This window comes from Anopheles gambiae, chromosome X, assembly GCF_943734735.2.
Source record: "Anopheles gambiae chromosome X, idAnoGambNW_F1_1, whole genome shotgun sequence".
Lineage (NCBI taxonomy): Eukaryota > Metazoa > Arthropoda > Insecta > Diptera > Culicidae > Anopheles > Anopheles gambiae.
This window is the reverse complement of record NC_064600.1, coordinates 14,477,280-14,495,518: the sequence shown is the minus strand read 5'-3', so window position 1 is coordinate 14,495,518 and position 18,239 is coordinate 14,477,280. Positions and strand designations below refer to the sequence as shown.

General features: G+C 48.4%; 2 protein-coding genes and 1 long non-coding RNA gene across 7 annotated transcripts in view; 1 reads left to right on the top strand and 2 right to left on the bottom strand.

Moving 5' to 3' along the window:
- Nucleotides 1-1,831: 1,831 nt before the first annotated feature.
- The window catches only part of LOC1272381 (uncharacterized), a 30,552-nt gene continuing 14,144 nt past the window's right edge, over nucleotides 1,832-18,239 (top strand). Inside the window, exons 1-3 of one of the 4 annotated variants that reach the window (XM_061642278.1) lie at nucleotides 1,832-2,506; nucleotides 8,074-8,148; nucleotides 13,756-13,827. In XM_061642278.1, coding sequence (XP_061498262.1) covers nucleotides 8,098-8,148; nucleotides 13,756-13,827 — 123 coding nt within the window. In that variant the 5' untranslated portion in view covers nucleotides 1,832-2,506; nucleotides 8,074-8,097. Of the gene's footprint in view, nucleotides 2,507-2,543; nucleotides 2,655-8,073; nucleotides 8,149-13,755; nucleotides 13,828-18,239 lie in introns of those variants that run through there. The other 3 variants (XM_061642282.1, XM_311329.6, XM_061642294.1) reach the window with 3 other exon arrangements.
- On the bottom strand, nucleotides 3,269-5,040 carry LOC133391150 (uncharacterized). Its single transcript, XR_009764635.1, has 2 exons — nucleotides 3,720-5,040; nucleotides 3,269-3,591 (listed from the first exon to the last, which is right to left on the bottom strand). It is a non-coding gene; the product is annotated as an uncharacterized LOC133391150 (long non-coding RNA).
- Nucleotides 14,344-18,156, bottom strand: LOC3289755 (mucin-19). 2 transcript variants are annotated; one of them, XM_061642263.1, is made up of 8 exons: nucleotides 18,042-18,156; nucleotides 17,940-17,966; nucleotides 17,694-17,843; nucleotides 17,392-17,606; nucleotides 17,066-17,317; nucleotides 16,828-16,977; nucleotides 15,047-16,727; nucleotides 14,344-15,004 (listed from the first exon to the last, which is right to left on the bottom strand). In XM_061642263.1, exons 1-8 carry the CDS (start codon nucleotides 18,088-18,090, stop codon nucleotides 14,556-14,558), a joined length of 2,973 nt encoding a protein of 990 aa, XP_061498247.1. In that variant the 5' UTR covers nucleotides 18,091-18,156; the 3' UTR covers nucleotides 14,344-14,555. The 2 variants fall into 2 exon arrangements, with proteins under 2 accessions (XP_061498247.1, XP_061498236.1); XM_061642252.1 differs by having other exon boundaries at nucleotides 14,344-16,727.

Genomic DNA, 18,239 nt, shown 5'->3' with positions numbered 1-18,239 from the left:
AGCAAAAAAAAGGTAATTGATTAACAAAAATTAAAGCAACGCATCCTTCCGGCACGTGCTGGCTAGGTGGGATGCTTTTCGCGCAGCTTCTGCACCCAGTGACACCTTCAGCAGCCCGTCCGGGCTCGGCTGCACAATCAGGTCAACGATGCCACGGTGCGCTGGGTTTTCGAATGACCAGAACCGTTTTTTTTTTCATTTTTTTTGTACGACAACCGTGTTACTATGGCCATTAAACGGTTGTGTTTATTTACTGTGTGAAGAGCTGATGTGGGTGCAGCCGGCCTGCTCATCGTGCCGACCCGGCATGCAAAAAAGGCTCCAGGCCCTCGCGCTTGCACAGCACAATTAATCGCGGAGGGGGAGGGATTATTTCGATAAGCTCATTTTACAGCGCCGGCCGTTTGGATCAGGCACTTACACCTACCCCCCCCCCCCCCACCCCCCCGCCCTGGACGGTCCGGTTTGGGCGGTGTGTAAGCGGTACACCCGTCTCGATGCACACCAGCCTTTGAATGTTTGCCTTTGGACGTGGAACTGCGCATTAGAGGACTAATCCTTACAAATGGGTTTGATATGCGTGAGAAGCAGCTTGCACGGGTAGACTGGGCGACGACTGGGCCGTGGCGCGACCGGTTTGTATTGGATTGGATTGGATATTGCAAGCTCTGAGCTGGCACCGCTTCCCGCGGCTGATGAGTGCTCGGCCCAGTCGCGCATTAGGTCACCGGTCGGCGCCCGGGAGCGTCAAGAATGAGAACTTGACCTTGAGCGAGCTCGAGCAGCGCACTGTTGAACCTGTTTTTGGGAACAGACGGGTAAAAGGGGGAAATAGGCCCGGTCAGAAGCTTCCCCACCACTGTGCACATCTAGAACGTCCTCCGGTGGCATGCGGTGACCCTTAAGCGAACCCAAAAAAAAAAAATCCCACAAAAATGGGAAAAAAATAGAGGGGAGAACTTTCGCGTCGCTTTCTTTTTCGCAGGCGCTGTGTGCGAGCGAAATGAGATTTTTGCAGAAATGGCACCTTGTATGGGTGATACGACCTGGCCGCTTTCGGGAGGGACAGGTGGCGTGTCAGGTACACCGGGCGAACGCATGTGCGAAGCTGCGTACGCGTACACTCTTCTTTGCCATCTCTCACTCTCTCTCTCTCACTCTCTCTCTATCTCTCTTCCATTGCTCTTTCGACACGCACTTTTCCCCCTCCCAGGAAAAGGCACAACTTTTGCTAGTGGAGGCTCGTCCGGCACAGGAAACGTTGGAGAAGAAGTGTTTTAAACTCTTTCTATCATTCTCTCTTTCTCTTTCGCTCGTGTGAATTGTCTCCAGACAGGGGGAGCGATCTGGGCGATCTGCGAGAAAAGAAAGCCGAACGTAGAGGAAGGTTGGCCGTGCTGCTGCTGCTGCTGTGGCCCGGTCACCGCTGCAAGAGTGAGCGAACACGAGCCACAGACACGGAGCCGGAGAGCCGGGTTTTGCTTTCTTCGCGGCGTTCGCGGCCGGGGTCGCTGGATGACCACGTGCGTGCGTGTGTGTGTGTGGTTGTATCTTTTTTTTTGCGCAATTCCATCAGCTCCAAAACGAGAGCCGAAGAAAGTAGAAAGAGAAGAGCGCGGTGAAAGATAGAGCGAGCATACCATAGCGAGTCCCGCACGGTAAGAAAAGGGCAGCAAAGCGCACCCGTGCGGGGTTTTGCCTGTGAACTGGGGGTGGATGGAGGATGGGGGCCCTGGATGGTGGGGGGCGATTGAAAGCGTGGTGACGCTGCGGTCCATACATCATCATCTGCGCGGGTTTCGGAGGCGCACCTGGGGACACACGGGTGCTCACAGCGGATCGACTATAACGCTGAAAGCAAACAGGTGAATTAAACATTCTGCCATAGACAACCGTGGCGTTCGGACGCGCGGCTACCCGAGATCGCAACAAACAAACAACGGGAAGCACAAGAGAAAAAAAAACAAAACCAAATCTATATACACATACGCACAGACCATCTCAGCGGTCACAGCCAGGGAACCTGGGACTGACGCTAGGTGTGCTTATCAGCAGGCCCTTGCCCAACAGGCAAACAGTACACCTGTGCCGCTCAACACGGACGGATGCTGGGAGTGGCGCCGTAGCCCGGTGGCGTGAATTTTGCAGTTCAAATTGACAGTTGGTGCCGTGCGCAAGAAACACATTGCCGGACAGTGAGCGTGGTGTTGCTTTCGTTCGTGCCGCGTTGGAACAGTGTTTCGCGTTCGGGATTTTATATTCTTTACTGTACGTGCAAGTGCTAGCTGCCAGCGAACCTAGTATCCTTAGTAGCAGTGCAGTATCTTGCTCTCGCCGTGGAAGTTACGCAAAGATTGTTGCGACTGTGAACTAACTGGTGGTTTAAGATTTTCGAATTTCGAAAACAAAACAAGCAAGTGATAGTGACCCGTGCTATCGTTACGCACGGTGACAGTTGTCTGGTGGTTTACAGCGGTACGCGCGCAACCAGTGAAATAATAACAAGGTGAGCTAACGGTGTAATAAACCGTGTGTGTGTGTGTCTATGTGTCTGTGTGTGTGTTTCTGTGTGTGGGTGTGATCTTTTCACCCAACCGGCCTCGTATCTAGTCCACTAGTGAACACGTCTGCTCCGGATTAGCCTGGGGATATTAGTTGAGTATCCCAAAATCCCAACAAGTCTAGCATGTTCTTCCTCCAATCTTTGGCCCTGCCCTCATTGGTCGGTTGTATGCACCTGAAATATCCCGACCCGGCTGCGCGGTCTTGCCGATCTGGCAAAGACACTTCGTCTATCAACAATCAATATCGAAACCAAGGGTTCGTCGCCTGTCGCGACGCTGCCTCTGCCTTCAACCAATCTCTAGGCTTCCACTATTATCGATCGATTGTACATGCGCGGGGCCGTACGTACTTACGAGGAGAGTGTTTGTGTGTGGTTGTGTGTGTGTGTGTGTATGTGTGTGTGCGTGCCCACGGGGTCGGCGCACTGGGCGAAAGATTTCGCGCCGGGCAAGACAGGAACCGTTTCTTTGTCTTTTTTCAAAAAGGTCGACGCACGCGGCACTATTGAAAGTGCACAGTCGCAATCAGTCGCACGGTTTCATCATCTATCGCGATGGGAAAGCGCTCTACACTTTAATTGTGCGTACGCGTATCAGCAACACTACACTACAATAGTGGGAGTGAGGCAGGTGTGTTTGCGGTGGGCAGAAGATGAACAGGAAACGAGCGTTGTGATAATGGAAAATGCACAAACAAAAAACGCTGAAGTAATGGAGCGCACCTGCTCTTGAAGATTTTATTAGAGGCTTGTTGTGTTTTTGTTCTTTCAGAAAAAAAATAAAATGAAAGGACACGCTCAAGTAGTCCACGTTTCGGCTGCGCTTTACGTACGTCGCCGCACACAAAAAAGCATCGCGTTGAATCGTTTTTATTAATCATATTAAGGCGAGAAAAACGTTTTGCTCATGGTTTGCTGCCTCCTGCAAGGGGTTCGTCGCTTGAGCACGTCCTCTTCCCGTAATGCAGCGTAACTCAGGGGAATAGTTGGAGGGCGGCGGGAATCTTGGGACATTTGGGTCACGAAGGCTAGGAACGACAAAAAAAAAAGCACAAGAAAATGAAATACTTAGAAATTAGGGAGAAAATTGGCAAAAAATAATAATAATAAAACACCCCAAAATCAGGCTAATAAGTTTTGTCCATCGGAACCGTACCGTTTGCCACCGATTTTGCGCACCGCTATTAGCTAATGCACTCACATCAGCCGCAAACCTCCCGGCCCAAACCTGTTGATTAAAATCGCTGCTTAATTTTGGAACCAGGAAACCGTGACGTTCGTGCCGATTGCCGTAATGCTGCTCCGGTACGTCCCCGTTACACTCACACACACACACACACACCCATCATCTAAGCGGCTGGGGCGTCCGGTGCGGATAGATGAAAAATCATAAATAATATATTACCAAGAGGAATGGCGGGAAACGCGTACCACACGATTTATACCTGTTTTTCCGCGTGCGTTGTTCTTTCGAGGTTAGCTCATTAATTTTTACATCCGCTAGCGCAGATGGGAAAGTTTTTTTTTTTGGGAATTCGTGTGGGACACAGAACGGCACAACAAGAGAATGTGGAATGTGGCTCCTTGTGCACACCTGTCAACTTTCGCCAACGGGCTGGGCTTCGCTGCAATTGGAGCTGGCTGCTGGCAGTAGGTTAGTGAGGCGAATACCGTAACGTAGCCGTTCCCCTGGTGAGCGGGTTTTGCTGGAGACGGTGAAGAGTCGACGGTACATTTGTCTGGCGGCTTCATTTTGGTGTACTGGAGAATCTTCGTCTGCTGCGGCTTCAAGCCTCGAGATTCACCCCGGTAGCTGATAGATGGCGCTGCAGCCTTGGGGAGTTTTGAATAGTTGACACGTGGTTGATAGTTGCACATTCCGGACAGGGAGGTAGGGAGGGGGTATGTTCTTTTGCCCGGGCCGTCACAGACGGCCACCGGGTTCTCGATGTAAGTAAATTGGAAAAATAAACAAGAAGTTGAATAGCTAAATCCAAATCTTTTAGCTATGCCAACATCTTGCCAAGTTGCCAATTTGAGGGGCGCTTTGCCAAGAACTTTGAAACCTTTTTTTACACCCACAGACACAGACACATACACACACACACACACACACACACACACACACGGGGGCATAAATCCGCAGTCAGAGTTTTGGTAACACCAGAGGCAAATAGCCAGAAGGGGATGATCCTGTTTGACGCCGATGCTTCACGGTTCGCTGCTCGCTCGAAACTGATTGAGCCGTGGTGCCGGTGTTACGCAGCAAGACATCGGATTAGGGATCCACCACCGCCAACTATTTGGCACCCGGATCACGTACCATCCTCGGCCCCACCGCTGTAGAATGGCTCTCGCGGCCAGGGACTAGGGGACACGGCCAAAGGAAGACGCGCACGGAAGGTGTACGTACGCCCTCATAAAGAACGCAATAGGAAAGAATGAAAATGAATGAATAATTATAAAACACACACACACACACAAAAAGCACGCTGCTTCAACGAATTTTCGTGGCTCCCTGCCCATCAAAACCCCACGGCCCTGGGCTCGCTCTGAGCCCTCGTTACGCATGCAGCCAGCGTCGGGCGCAAAGCGCAAACAATGTATCTCTGTGCGTATGTGTGTGCGCGCGCATGATGCGAGGTGTCAATGGTACGAGGTCTGCGGGGTCGCGCGCGCTTCAGCCGTCCATTTCGGGACCGGGCGATTACGATTACGCGCACCAAACACGGGACCCGGCCGGGGAGGGTGTACCCTTTTTTGGGAGGCCCCGGATGAGACCGCTCCGCCCGGATGACCGGCGTGCTGATTAGCATGCAGCACATCCCGCCTGCCTGCCATCGTGGCAGGGGGCTTCAGGCCGGAGAAGCTCCCGAGGAAGCGGGACTTCCTGCGCGACGCGCACACCCTTAGATGGTCGGGGGTCCGCGCTCGAGCCGACAATCGGCTTAGGCCGGGCGCGCGCGCACTGTGGCAGCGGATGCACACGCAATGAGCACGTACACACACACACATACACACACAGAAGAGGAGAAGGGACAGTACTGGCCGGGATCGAGCGACAGGTGATTGAGGGGTAAATTGAGTTGCACACTGTCGCAGGGCCCCAAAAGCAAGCTGCAGCGCCCGTTTGTTGTGGCCAAAATTGGACGGTGACCGTTCGGGTGGCACTTTGGCAAGCGGTAATGACTCATGGAACAAGTGTCGAACGTGTCCAGCAGCGCTATAGCGCGCGAAGCGGTTAAATTGCTACTTCCTTGCCCCGTTACAATCAAACGACTTCAACCGGCAGTAAAGCGACGAACCCGGTTGAATTCTTTTTTTTTTTAAACGACAGAGCAAATTATGGAAAATAATTGACAATTGTCTATAGTTCCAAGTGCACCGGTATTTGCTGCCGCTATGTTTTGTGCGTATATTGTGCACAACTAATTTATGAACAAACCGATGAAAAAATTCGATAAGAGCTATCAGAGGAGGTCCACCGTTGCTAGAAGTATATGAGTGTAAATCACTTAACTTACTGTGCAGTAATATGAAATATTGATTCGAAGAGTTAAACTAAACCTAAACTACTTTTTTTTTACCTGACGGTAGCAAACGCACGCATACTTCAGCTAGAAAAACATTAAAGTTCAAAGCTTAGGGCGCTGCTGGCACATCAAATGCCCTCGGGAGGTTGCGCTGATTATTTCCTCGCTTTACAGGCAGCTATCGTGGTGTCAGGGACTTTCAGCCTCAATGCAAACCATGGCATTACCCCTATCAAGCCGTTCAAGCTCTGCGGGCGGTAGGGTGTTGGCCCCTCGAGAGTCAAAACGCAGAGAGCAGATAAGACCCAACAAGACCCCAACGGCAAAACCCAAAATTCCCTTTCACCTGCACGCACACGGTGCTGATGGCCTGAGTAGTGGTGGAAAAAGGGAGAAGGAAAAAGGTACGATAGTGTAAAGACCGTGGTGCGGAGATGGAAGGTTCTGACGGAGCTATTCTGACAGCTGCGGAAGTTGTACATTATGCATGCTTAGATTGGATCAAGATAAATACATGGCCAGTGTCAATGTTAACTGTTGCATCCTTATTGTCTTTACTGATCTGCATCTTTTTACTGATCGCCATAAATACGAGCGAATAGCCTGCAGTCCGATGCAGATGAACTGATGCTCACTCCACTGCAGGTAGCAGTGTATCTATGAGTGCAACCCATCCTGCCATAAAACGGCAGAGAGAGAGAGAGAGGGAGAGAAAGAGAGAGAGAGAGAGAGAGCGAAAGATAGAGAGAGAGAGAGAGAGAGAGAGAAATAGAGAGAGATATTGGGAACCCGCTCTTTCCATTTATGTAAATTCATTTCCCTCCAATTGGGCGGGCAAACAACAAGCAGCAGCACCGCGCTTCACCCGCCAGAAACAAAAAAAAAACGCAACGGTACCATGAATAATCGATTAGCTCCCGATTAGCGTGCAGCCCAGCAGCTCGATGACGATGCGATGACTCTTGCCTCCCGGCAAAAGCGCTCGGGATGCTGTCGATGGTGTTTGCCCCGTACCGGACCGGCAAATATCGATCGAAAGTAGCAGGCCGTTGTTTGCCCGTTGCAAACAATGTGTCATTGAAATGGTAAATAAAGGGAGTCATAAAATTAAAATCGTCATGATTTGTTTAGTCCCGGGCGGAGTGCGTCCAGTAGCTTCGAGCGGATTGTATGCAGAAACGTCATTCCCGCCATGGAGAATCGTTACATTACATTGCATTGTTCGGCTCCTTCGCTCACCAAGCCCACAGACAAATTACCGTAGCCGCCGAGGTTTGTAGCGCACTAGCGAATGTCTAGCCAGCAGTCTTAAGACGACTGGAAAGCGCCTGGAAGTCGGTGGAAGACGGTGTGAGGCGTGTGGATACTGCAATTCGTCTGACAGGTCTGTTTTTAGCTATTCTGTCTGACAGTACAAGCGGGAGAGCGAAACACTTGCGAGACGACAAGACGGCAGACGCACCGTTTCGCCGACGATGCCCCGTTTACACAAGTGTGCGCCGTTGCTGTTGCAGTGCGAGCGCAAAATCTTTTCCATTGGAGGTCGATGCTGATGCTTCTCCTCTAAGGCGCGTTGCTTTCGGCTGTTCTTAATGATTGGAGCTTGTGCTAAATTTTTGGTTAAAAAAACACACACACACAAACATACACGCTTGACACAAACAGACAAATAACGAAGGGGCAAGTTTATGGCCAGCTACGAAAGAAAAAAAAAACACAAACAAATTGCTCGCTTGCTTGCTAAACTTACGCACGAGGACGGTTAATTTGCTTCTCGCACACAAACTACTTGCGTTCAAATATTTAATCATATTCCCCCATTGTGCGTAACGAAAGACTCTCTAGCGATAAACAAACAACAGCGACTGTGTTTGGTTGTTTCTTTGTTTGCAAGGAAAATAAACTAACAAGACCCAGTGCCCCGACCTTCCCGAGCATTGCCAATTCTAACCTTTCTGCATTCTCTTCTCCTTACAGCGGCACCACAGACAAAGATTGAGCATGCGGCTGACGAGATTATTTTACTCCACGTTACTGATAGGAATACTGCAGGTAGGTGGCGTGCATATAAGTGCATACCATTTTAGGGAGAGTAAAAAATCTCCCGCCCCTCCCCCCCATTTTGTTTGATGTTCTTAACAAACGCTCACACCATCACCATCTACACGAACCACCCTCATCTTATCTACCCTTTTTATTCACCTGAATTCATCGCTTAATCGCAATCGCTGTGGGCAGAGGGACTACCCAACTGTAACAACAGAGTAACTTCCATTCCCGGCTTGCCCTCCTGCTTGTTATCAATCCCGCAACCAACTTGGTGCCTGCCCGCTACAAGTAAGGTACTAACCGCGAGTGCTTTTATGGATCTTTCTGGTTGTTTTCTTATTATTCTGGCAGCGTTGTTCATTACAGGGTATATGCAAAGATTGGTTCATTGTAGCTAGGAGAAATATTCGAGCGAGCGTGAAAAATAGATTAAAAAAAACACACATACACATACACACCCACTCAATCAACAACATTCAGAACAAGTTCCACGAAATCGGCTCGAAAAGATTCTGAGGTTTGAAAAAGAGGGTAGAGCTGCTTCGAACGTGATTTGATTGTTCTCTGAATTGGGTACAATATGTGTTGAAGAATAATATAGCTACGAATTTCAATGAGAGGAACAAACTGGCACATCAGCTTCAATACCTCACCCAGATTGTCTGAAGGACAATGCTCTCTCCAAAATTCTAATTCCAAACGCGTTGAACATCGTGCCATTTTAACTTCTAGCCAATTGGTGCCCATTTGTAGCGTAGTGGGAAGCGCACGGTGCCGATACACTTCCGGTCATGGGTTCGAATCTCTTATCATTCTATCTGAGGGGGCAAGATGTGGATACTTTTTCTCAATGCCTCGTCTAGGTCAGCGGTCTGAAGACCAAATTCTCTGCAATAAATGTGCTTTACTTTCGGGTCTCCCACACCCCCTGCTTCCCTCCTCAACCCTTCTGTGTGCGCTTTCTTGGCAGTTGAGGCACCGCTTGGCGCAGCAGATCCGCAGCAAACGCCACCGGTTTTGCTGTGGGAAGGGCGAGAAAGGGATGGCTCTTGGGTCGCAGATTATAGAAGGAGAGTAGGAGAGGTAGACGGGGGGAACCTTCTTTAGTGCGCGCGCGCGCAATGTTGTCCACTTTCTTTTCAAACCCGAACGGTGTGGTGCTGCTTCGCCACTTTCGAAAAGCATCCTCCAAAGCAGAAGCGACCGCGCTTGTTCTTCTGGTCGTTGGCAATGTTGGTGTGTGTGTGTGTGTGTGTGTCGTGTTCCTCTCACTTTTTGCCACCGCTTCAGGGCAAACCGGACCCTTCCCGTCGTGCAAGCAGCCTACCGACCGGGCCCGCGAGAAAGTGCGAGAGCGGTAGGCACCAGCACCAGGTGACCGGGGCGAGCGGTTTATGATGCTATGTCGGTGGCCCGGTTAGTCGCGTTGGCCCACACTTGGAGCCCGGGCTCGGTTGACAAGCTTTAAGGGGAAAGCGATATGACGGACGGACAACACAACAAGCGGACACAGCAGCAGCAGCAGAAGCGGCCGCCGTCGCCGCCGGTTCGAAAGGAAAAGATGAAGAAAATGCCGCTCGACCCATCACACACACACACACGCACATGTGCGCGCTGTGCTTGCCCTAGCGATCATTGGGGCATGGCCGAGTGATAGCTTTCGCCCGCGTTATCTAGCTTCTCCCGGTGTATTTTTTGTGCCCTCCCTCTCTTCATTTCTGGGTGGTGGCGGGGCTTTAGTGCCCCAAGCTATCAAATGTGCCGAATTGTACGTGCGCGCATGGCCCGATTTGTTTGTTTCGTTGCTCTGTTTGGTCTGGCGTTGCTGATGTCCAAGGTTGCCCCGAGGGGGTAAGGAGCGCGCCTGTCGAACCTGTCGATGAAGCTGCTTTGGGTGTGTGTTGGGGACTGTTTCCTGGGATTGGGTTGTTTTGGGGCGGTGTTTTGGGAACGGCATTCTCGAGACGTCTCCTAGCGGAATGGGGAAGTGGCCCAGTGACATGGGTCGAAGTTGTACCGGGGCGGGATTTCGATTGATTCCCGATACGCGAACGATGCGGTGACCTCAAAAAAAGGGATGGATGCTGTTGTTTTATTTACAGTCCCAACCATCCGAACAGCACCGAGCAGCAGCAGCCGCACGGGACCGGAAACGGTCAAATGGGCAAGAGGTTTATTAACCGCTAATAGAGTGAGTGATGGTATGTAAATTAACAGCAGTTCATATCCCGACCATTGGAAGGGTTCTTCTCGCGCGCGCGCGATAGCTACTAAATCATTGGTGTCCCGGGCGAAGAGAAAGCGTTTTGGGTTGCTTTTGAGGCATTCGGTCGGGAAGTCGTTTGGGCTCTCGTACTTCAGATTCAACTGATTGGGGACAGGATGGAGTGGCGATGGATGGATACCGGGCAAGAAGCGCACGCGTAGTTTTAACTGCAATCCCTGTTTAAACTGCTACATGATGAGGCCGTTGCAATACTGGCAGATGCACATGGAACGAGACAATTATCACCCGACCACTAACAAGGAGAAATCTCTTGTCTCGGATGGTTCTACTGGCAGATCGTTCCGAACTGGTAACAGATGTAGCTCGTGGAGGTAATGTGGCAAGTGTGGCATCTTGCGGCAGTACCAACCCATCATCTTCATCTCTATTTTTCTCTTATTTGAACTCTTCGTCTCATTTTTTTTTGTGGTTGTACAACAACCCAAAAACCACCCGCGTTGATAAACGGCTGCAAGCAGCGAACGCCTTTTGACAAGCGCCATCCTTACGCACGTGTAGGGGAACACGGAGCAAAATGGTTAGGTGGGGCGAAATCGTTACTTTCATTATTGGCAACTTAACACATTCAAAATGATAGTTAATCTGGCTTATTCTATTGGACTCGATTGCTTCTATTGGATTCTATTGGAAATTGGATTCTGGATTCTATTTGAAATTGGATTGCTCTTTTAGGGAAAATCAATCGGAAATTCGTTCCGAAATCGCAGTTGGCATCAAATCGCCGAACCCAATTATGGAAGATGATTTAAAAAAAAAACTCTGATAGGATTTGAACTTAAGCAAAAATGTAACAAATTTCTTATTGGCTATTTGAAATAAATAATCTATTCTTATCATTTTTTTTAAATATCCTTTTTTTCAATTTTGGTTCACCAAGTTTTTTTGTTTTTGGCATTTCAATAATTTCATTAGATTGATCTTAAAATTACCAGCACTAAATTTTCCAGAGGACTGCACGAGTTTACTTAAAATCTGCCAAAATATCGCTTTCGATTCATTTCCCGCTAGGGTTTTGATGTCGAGAATTGCTGACTTAGATCGACTTTAGAATCCAAAGGTGCTTACATGGACTACTTGACATATTTCTATAGAAACCTCCAAACCGTTATTAGGGGCGGGATAGTTTAGTTTCAATGTAAACCGTTTTCCCTTAGCAATATTTATCTCGATGTCGAGATATCTCGATTGTAAGAATAGAATAATCCTGAATGATTGAAAAACATCAAATACAATGTTTCAATCAAACCATGAACGTTTAATTACCGAATTTTGTTAAAAAAAAGAATAATTTAAGAAATATTTGGTCAGAACAATGACCGTTTCAAAAATAAGCTTCCTTGAAATTTTAGAAAATAACTAGAGATAAAAAAGGATCGAGTAACGTGACATTTAACTATGATTTACGAGTAAAATGTAATTTAATGTATAGTTTTTAAAGTTCAAATCGGTAAAATCTTTCGCTTAGGGCAAAATTGACAGGATCAAAATGACGAGGCTGTGGTGTAAGCTAAAGTCGCTACAATATATTTGTTTTACATAAACAAAACTGTGGTATTTGTATGCTCTATCGACAAGAAAAATTACTGGCAACAGGTGAATTATTAAAAATTCCAGCAATTAATTACTTCTTTTAACGAAACACTGAAATTGAGATTAAGTTTTGTAATCTTTACCCTTACCTAGATAGAATTCTACCTAGAATACATTACCTAGAATTCTACCAAGATGACAGAGCCTAATCCAATGCCTTAAGTGCAATCTTATGATCCATTTTGCACCTTTTGGTTCGGTTTGTTTTGACATTTGGTATATGACCTTTTGGCCCCTTAGCAAGACCATTTTAACCAGCACAATACAATACAATTTTTACGATTTTTGATGTTCATTTTTGAGTTTCATATTAGATATTCATATTTGTTGGTAGTATGTCAACTCCTAATTTGATTTCATAAATAAGCTGTTAAAGCATCGATTGCCGTCAAACATCAGTGACAAGTGATCTCACAATGGGATACAGAGCAAAAACCTTAACAGTGCCATTTTGCCCCGCCTTCCCCTACCATCCCTCCTAGTCAAGTGTATGGCCAATTAGCCACCAGTGGCCACACACACAGACACATGCACGCGCAAAACCCCAAAATACAGACCATGTTTGGCGCTCCGACAGCTTCCTTTCCTGCATTCGGCTTATCTTCCCTACCCCCTTCCCCCACCTCCTTTTCTCATTCCCTGCACACATATTGGGAAAGTCGCGAAATCTCCCCGTTCCCTCCCCGCTAGGAGCAGCTTTCTCCGGGGAGGGCCGTAAAAAGCGGCGAAATAAAAACGACATTCTGTAGCCCATCCCCTCCGTTTCTATTTTTTATTTTTTTTTGTGAGGGCCAGTAGGGCAGGTTGTGTCGCTTTCGACCGGCCGATAATTTCGACGCCTCGGGGCAAACGTGGCAAAGCGGCAAAGCGCAGACCCTTTTTTGTGCGACGTCCTGATAGGGGTATGGGAACGGGAGAGGGGGCATCTTCATCTTCGCGCATCGTTTTTGCGCGTCTTCGTGGTCCCTGTGTTTGTGTGTGTGTGCGTGTGTCTTCTCTGCCCCATTGTTGGGTCTGGGTCTGGGACTGCACTGTGTCGCTTATGTTATTGACCTATTTTCACACGATTTCATTTTCTTTCTTTTTCGTTTTCTTCGACGCGCGGCACGCACATTACCAACGCGCAACGGGTTGACCATCGTCACCTTGCGTTACCACCTCTTGTTTTCTATTTATTCTTTCTCGCTTCCTCTCTCTCTCTCTCTCTCTCTCTCTCTCTCTCTCTCTCTCTATATATATATATATATATATATATATATATATATATATATATATATATATATATATATATATATATATATATATATATATATATATATATATATATATATATATATATATATATATATATATATATATATATATATATATATATATATATATATATATATATATATATATATATATATATATCTATCTCTCTGCCTCTATCTCTCTATCTCTCTATCTCTCTATCTCTGTCTCTCTCCCGTCTTCCCTTCTACGTGTGGCCGTGTATTACGGTTTTCGCCGGTGGGCGCCTGGTACATTCTGGAGCATTTCAATTTTACTGCAATTATTCAATTATTCTATTCTTTGCTAGCGGCACTCTACCGTAGCAGCTAACCGTGGACGCTCTACCACCCTACTACTATTCCCGATGGCTTCGGTTCTACTGCCCTTCACAATCCTTCGCCCCATTCGTAGGTTCCATCGTTCATTTTCACGTATCATTTCATCACTGTATTTTGCAGATCAATCATCCTTTTATGTCATTTGCTTACTGTGAAAAATCTTCTCGGCTAAAGTGCAGGAAGGCGTTGCAGGTAAGAAGCCTAACAGTGTACCACCACCACCGTTTAGCAGTGCTTACGCTGCCGCATCCGCATCCTTCCTGTACGATTTGGCACCATTTCTCATTCCCCGGGTGGTTTGCGCTTTTTTTTTTGTTTGCCCCCGCCAGCTCCATCCACCTTTGTTATTGTATTCCGCCCCGTTTCACAAATCGACAAAAGTTCTCCCGCCCTACTCGCCTGCCTGATCGGGTTGGGGGCGGTGGGGCATAATACACTAGATGGCCTTCTGCTGCTTCCTGCCCGTTACTAAACACCGAAACCAAACCGAAACCAAATGTTTGCTATCAGCGGTTGCTTAATTGATTGTATGCTTTCTTCTCCTTCTAGGTAAGCTAAGTCGTCCGTCCGGCTACGCAATACTGTTCCAGAGGGGACTGTGGCGCATAGATAAGTAACCTTTCATATTGTAATACCTTAGTAGTAGCATTACCGCTTTTTTTGCAAAGTATGGCAAGCATGTCTCAACTGATACGGAAAATGCGGAAATTAGATTAATTGAATTTATTTTACTTAGAACATAATACCCTCAACAAATCCCAACACTGGCTTCTGCCACCTGCGGCATTCCACTTAGGTATGAACACCACCTAAAAGTTGTTTACACACAACAAGAAGCCACGATCTATCAAAGCTGGTCGTTTCCGCCAGACCTAACTCTCTAAAACCATTGCTTCAACTCACTGGTAGAACGGTTTGAGTTAAGCCACTACACCACAGGTAGCTCCTTGCATGTACGATGCAATCGCCTTTAAGTTCGTACAGTATTCCGCGACCAGAGTTCCGTAATCTTCCTTCACCGTAATATTGCAGGTAGCAGGCGATGCAGCAATCGTTGTACCTGCCGTGGAAGGCGTGGTTGATGATGCACCGGTTGATGGCGTAGTTGACGATGCTGAGTTTGATGGAGTAGTGCTTCCTCCAGCAGCAGTGGTGTTACCACCAGCAGCTGTTGTACTACCTCCTGCAGCAGTGGTACTTCCTCCTGCAGCAGTAGTACTTCCTCCGGCAGCAGTGGTACTACCTCCTGCAGCAGTTGTACTTCCTCCTGCAGCAGTGGTACTTCCTCCTGCAGCAGTGCTACTTCCTCCTGCAGCAGTGGTACTACCTCCTGCAGCAGTAGTACTTCCTCCAGCAACAGTTGTACTTCCTCCTGCAGCAGTGGTACTTCCTCCCGCAGCAGTAGTACTACCTCCAGCAGCAGTGGTACTTCCTCCTGCAGCAGTGGTACTACCTCCAGCAGCAGTTGTGCTTCCTCCTGCAGCAGTAGTACTTCCTCCTGCAGCAGTGGTACTTCCTCCTGCCGCAGTGGTACTACCTCCTGCAGCAGTTGTACTACCTCCTGCAGCTGTTGTACTTCCTCCTGCAGCAGTTGTGCTTCCTCCTGCAGCAGTTGTGCTTCCTCCAGCTGCAGTGGTACTACCGCCAGCAGCAGTGGTACTACCTCCTGCAGCAGTTGTACTTCCTCCTGCAGCAGTAGTACTTCCTCCTGCAGCAGTGGTACTACCTCCGGCAGCAGTTGTGCTTCCTCCAGCAGCAGTTGTGCTTCCTCCTGCAGCAGTGGTACTACCTCCAGCAGCAGTTGTGCTTCCTCCTGCAACAGTAGTACTTCCTCCAGCTGCAGTGGTACTACCGCCAGCAGCAGTGGTACTACCTCCTGCAGCAGTTGTACTTCCTCCTGCAGCAGTAGTACTACCTCCTGCAGCTGTTGTGCTTCCTCCAGCAGCAGTTGTGCTTCCTCCAGCAGCAGTTGTGCTTCCTCCTGCAGCAGTTGTGCTTCCTCCTGCAGCAGTGGTACTACCTCCAGCAGCAGTTGTGCTTCCTCCTGCAGCAGTAGTACTTCCTCCAGCAGCAGTGGTACTACCTCCTGCAGCAGTGGTACTACCTCCAGCAGCTGTTGTACTTCCTCCTGCAGCAGTAGTACTTCCTCCAGCTGCAGTGGTACTACCGCCAGCAGCAGTTGTGCTTCCTCCTGCAGCAGTTGTGCTTCCTCCTGCAGCAGTAGTACTTCCTCCAGCAGCAGTTGTGCTTCCTCCTGCAGCAGTTGTACTTCCTCCTGCAACAGTTGTGCTTCCTCCTGCAACAGTGGTGCTTCCTCCAGCAGCAGTGGTACTACCTCCAGCAGCAGTAGTACTACCGCCAGCAGCAGTTGTGCTTCCTCCTGCAGCAGTTGTACTTCCTCCTGCAACAGTTGTGCTTCCTCCTGCAACAGTGGTGCTTCCTCCAGCAGCAGTGGTACTACCGCCAGCAGCAGTGGTACTACCGCCAGCAACAGTGGTACTACCGCCAGCAGCAGTTGTGCTTCCTCCTGCAGCAGTGGTACTACCTCCAGCAGCAGTTGTACTTCCTCCTGCAGCAGTGGTACTTCCTGCAGCAGCAGTGGTACTTGCAGCTGCAGCAGTAGTGGTGGCTGCAGCAGTAGTGGTGGCTGCAGCAGTAGTGGTGGCTGCAGCAGTAGTGGTGGCTGCAGCAGTAGTGGTGGCTGCAGCAGTAGTGGTGACTGCAGCAGTAGTGGTGGCTGCAGCAGTAGTGGTGACTGCAGCAGTAGTCGTTGCAACTGTTGTCGTTGTTAGCGGTGCTGGAAACGTAACCGGAACACCACACATCGCATCTCCTACTGGAGGGTATGATACTGAGGCGGGTGGTGTTGGTGCTAGAACGCTTGTCACCTGACGAAGCATTTCAGCATTTTGGCTACCAGCTTGATCTAGCGAATATACGCCTACACCGCCCATGTTGGTTGCTATAACAAACTGTAGCTTATCGACAAGAGATGCGGGAGTGTTGTAAGTGTAAAACGTGGATGTGCTGTAGGCAAAGCCTTCCCCGGCTTGGGGCGCTCCAAGAGTATTTTTCGATCCAAATAACAAAGCCTAGAGTTTCACACACGAAAAATGAGATGAAAGAAGCATTGGAAAAACCCAACTTCACTGGCTAACGAAGTATATTGTATTAACGTATATGTATACTTACGTTACAATATGTATCCTTTGTAACAGCGGTCATAGCAGCACCAAATTGTGATCCACCTGATGTAGTAAATTTCAAACTGTACATAGGCAAGCTAACAACGAGCTGGGTTGTCAAAAATCCCTTCAACACCCACCGAAACACATTGTTATACTGAAAACCACAGAAATGGCACACGTTTAACGGTCTCACTTCACAAACACGTATCATTCATCTCAATGCTGCACAAACCACTACTTACGATTGTTTTCGTTTCGTCGTTAAACGGTGCGGCCAGTGAAAACAGCGGGCTGATCGGGCGCGTGGTAGTGGTAGCGACCGCTGAGTACATTTCCTCGTGCGTTTTGATCACGTTGAACGGCAGAGTGGAGAGGGTTGAGCTGTAGTAAATATCGCCACTCGCACTTGCATCCCACGGTAAGGCGGTAATAAGCTTCAGGTTCTTAGCGGTAAGAGCCGTATTTAACTCAGCAACGAACAGAGCATACCAATTCTATGAATGAAAAGAATGGGAGCCATTGTAGCCAGGAGCTGCACCGATAGTGACATCTACGTGTCAGTACTCGCCTGGTACAAATTGGTGAGCCCATCGAAATCCAAGTAGACGCCGCTCATTTCAGGATACGATGCCATCTTTGTAATAAGCAGATCGATAAACGTTTTACGCGATGCTTGCTGATTCAGCCACAGAATGTTTCCCGCAGAAATACTTCCCAACACGCCCATGTACAAGTCCACGTAGGGGTATGTCTTTTTGAGATTAGCGAACTTTCTGATACCGCCTGAAATGAAATGCACAACCATTAAAACCCATATGGCATCTAGCATTACCAAATTCGACCCAGAAATACAGAAACTTTAACACTGACCTAGCAGATCATCTGCATCGTTGGCAGGGTTTAGTATCCCCACAAAGGCTTTAGAGGTCGGGTTCAGTGCAATGTAGACTGCATGCGAGCAGAAGCCTATCGATGTGGCAGTGGTGTAGTCGCCAGACTGAGCGAAACAGACGCGTGACCCTGCGAAAAGGAAAATAGCACACGTTCAGTGAGCACACAGAGTTTTGTCCGATTTTGGGGAGGGCAAGCGTATAAAACTGATAGAAAATCACTTACTTTGAGCCGCTATCTCCGAAGGGTAGGCTGTGAAGGTAAAAGTGAGAAAAACACAACTAAATCATCTCGACGACCGACGGAATCTTGTATCACTGCACTCACCCAGCACCATACACACGAGCAACAAGCATGACAGTAGATAGCGATCCATTGTTCGTACTGCACTAGTGGTGTTCACCACTCACTACGACCATTTGAACTGGTTTCCTGTTTCAGTGCTAGGTACTATATATACATCCGTAAGCAGACAGCTCCACACACCCGATTTCCTTGCGTTCGTTCTATTGGAACAGTTGCTTG

Coding starts and splice junctions, on each gene's coding strand:
- LOC3289755 (XM_061642252.1), bottom strand. CDS start 18,090: ATGGATCGCTATCTACTGTCATGCTTGTTGCTCGTGTGTATGGTGCTG. Junction 17,607..17,693: donor CGATGCAGATGATCTGCTAG/GTCAGTGTTAAA, acceptor ATTTCATTTCAG/GCGGTATCAGAAAGTTCGCT. Junction 16,728..16,827: donor CAAAGGATACATATTGTAAC/GTAAGTATACAT, acceptor GTGAAACTCTAG/GCTTTGTTATTTGGATCGAA.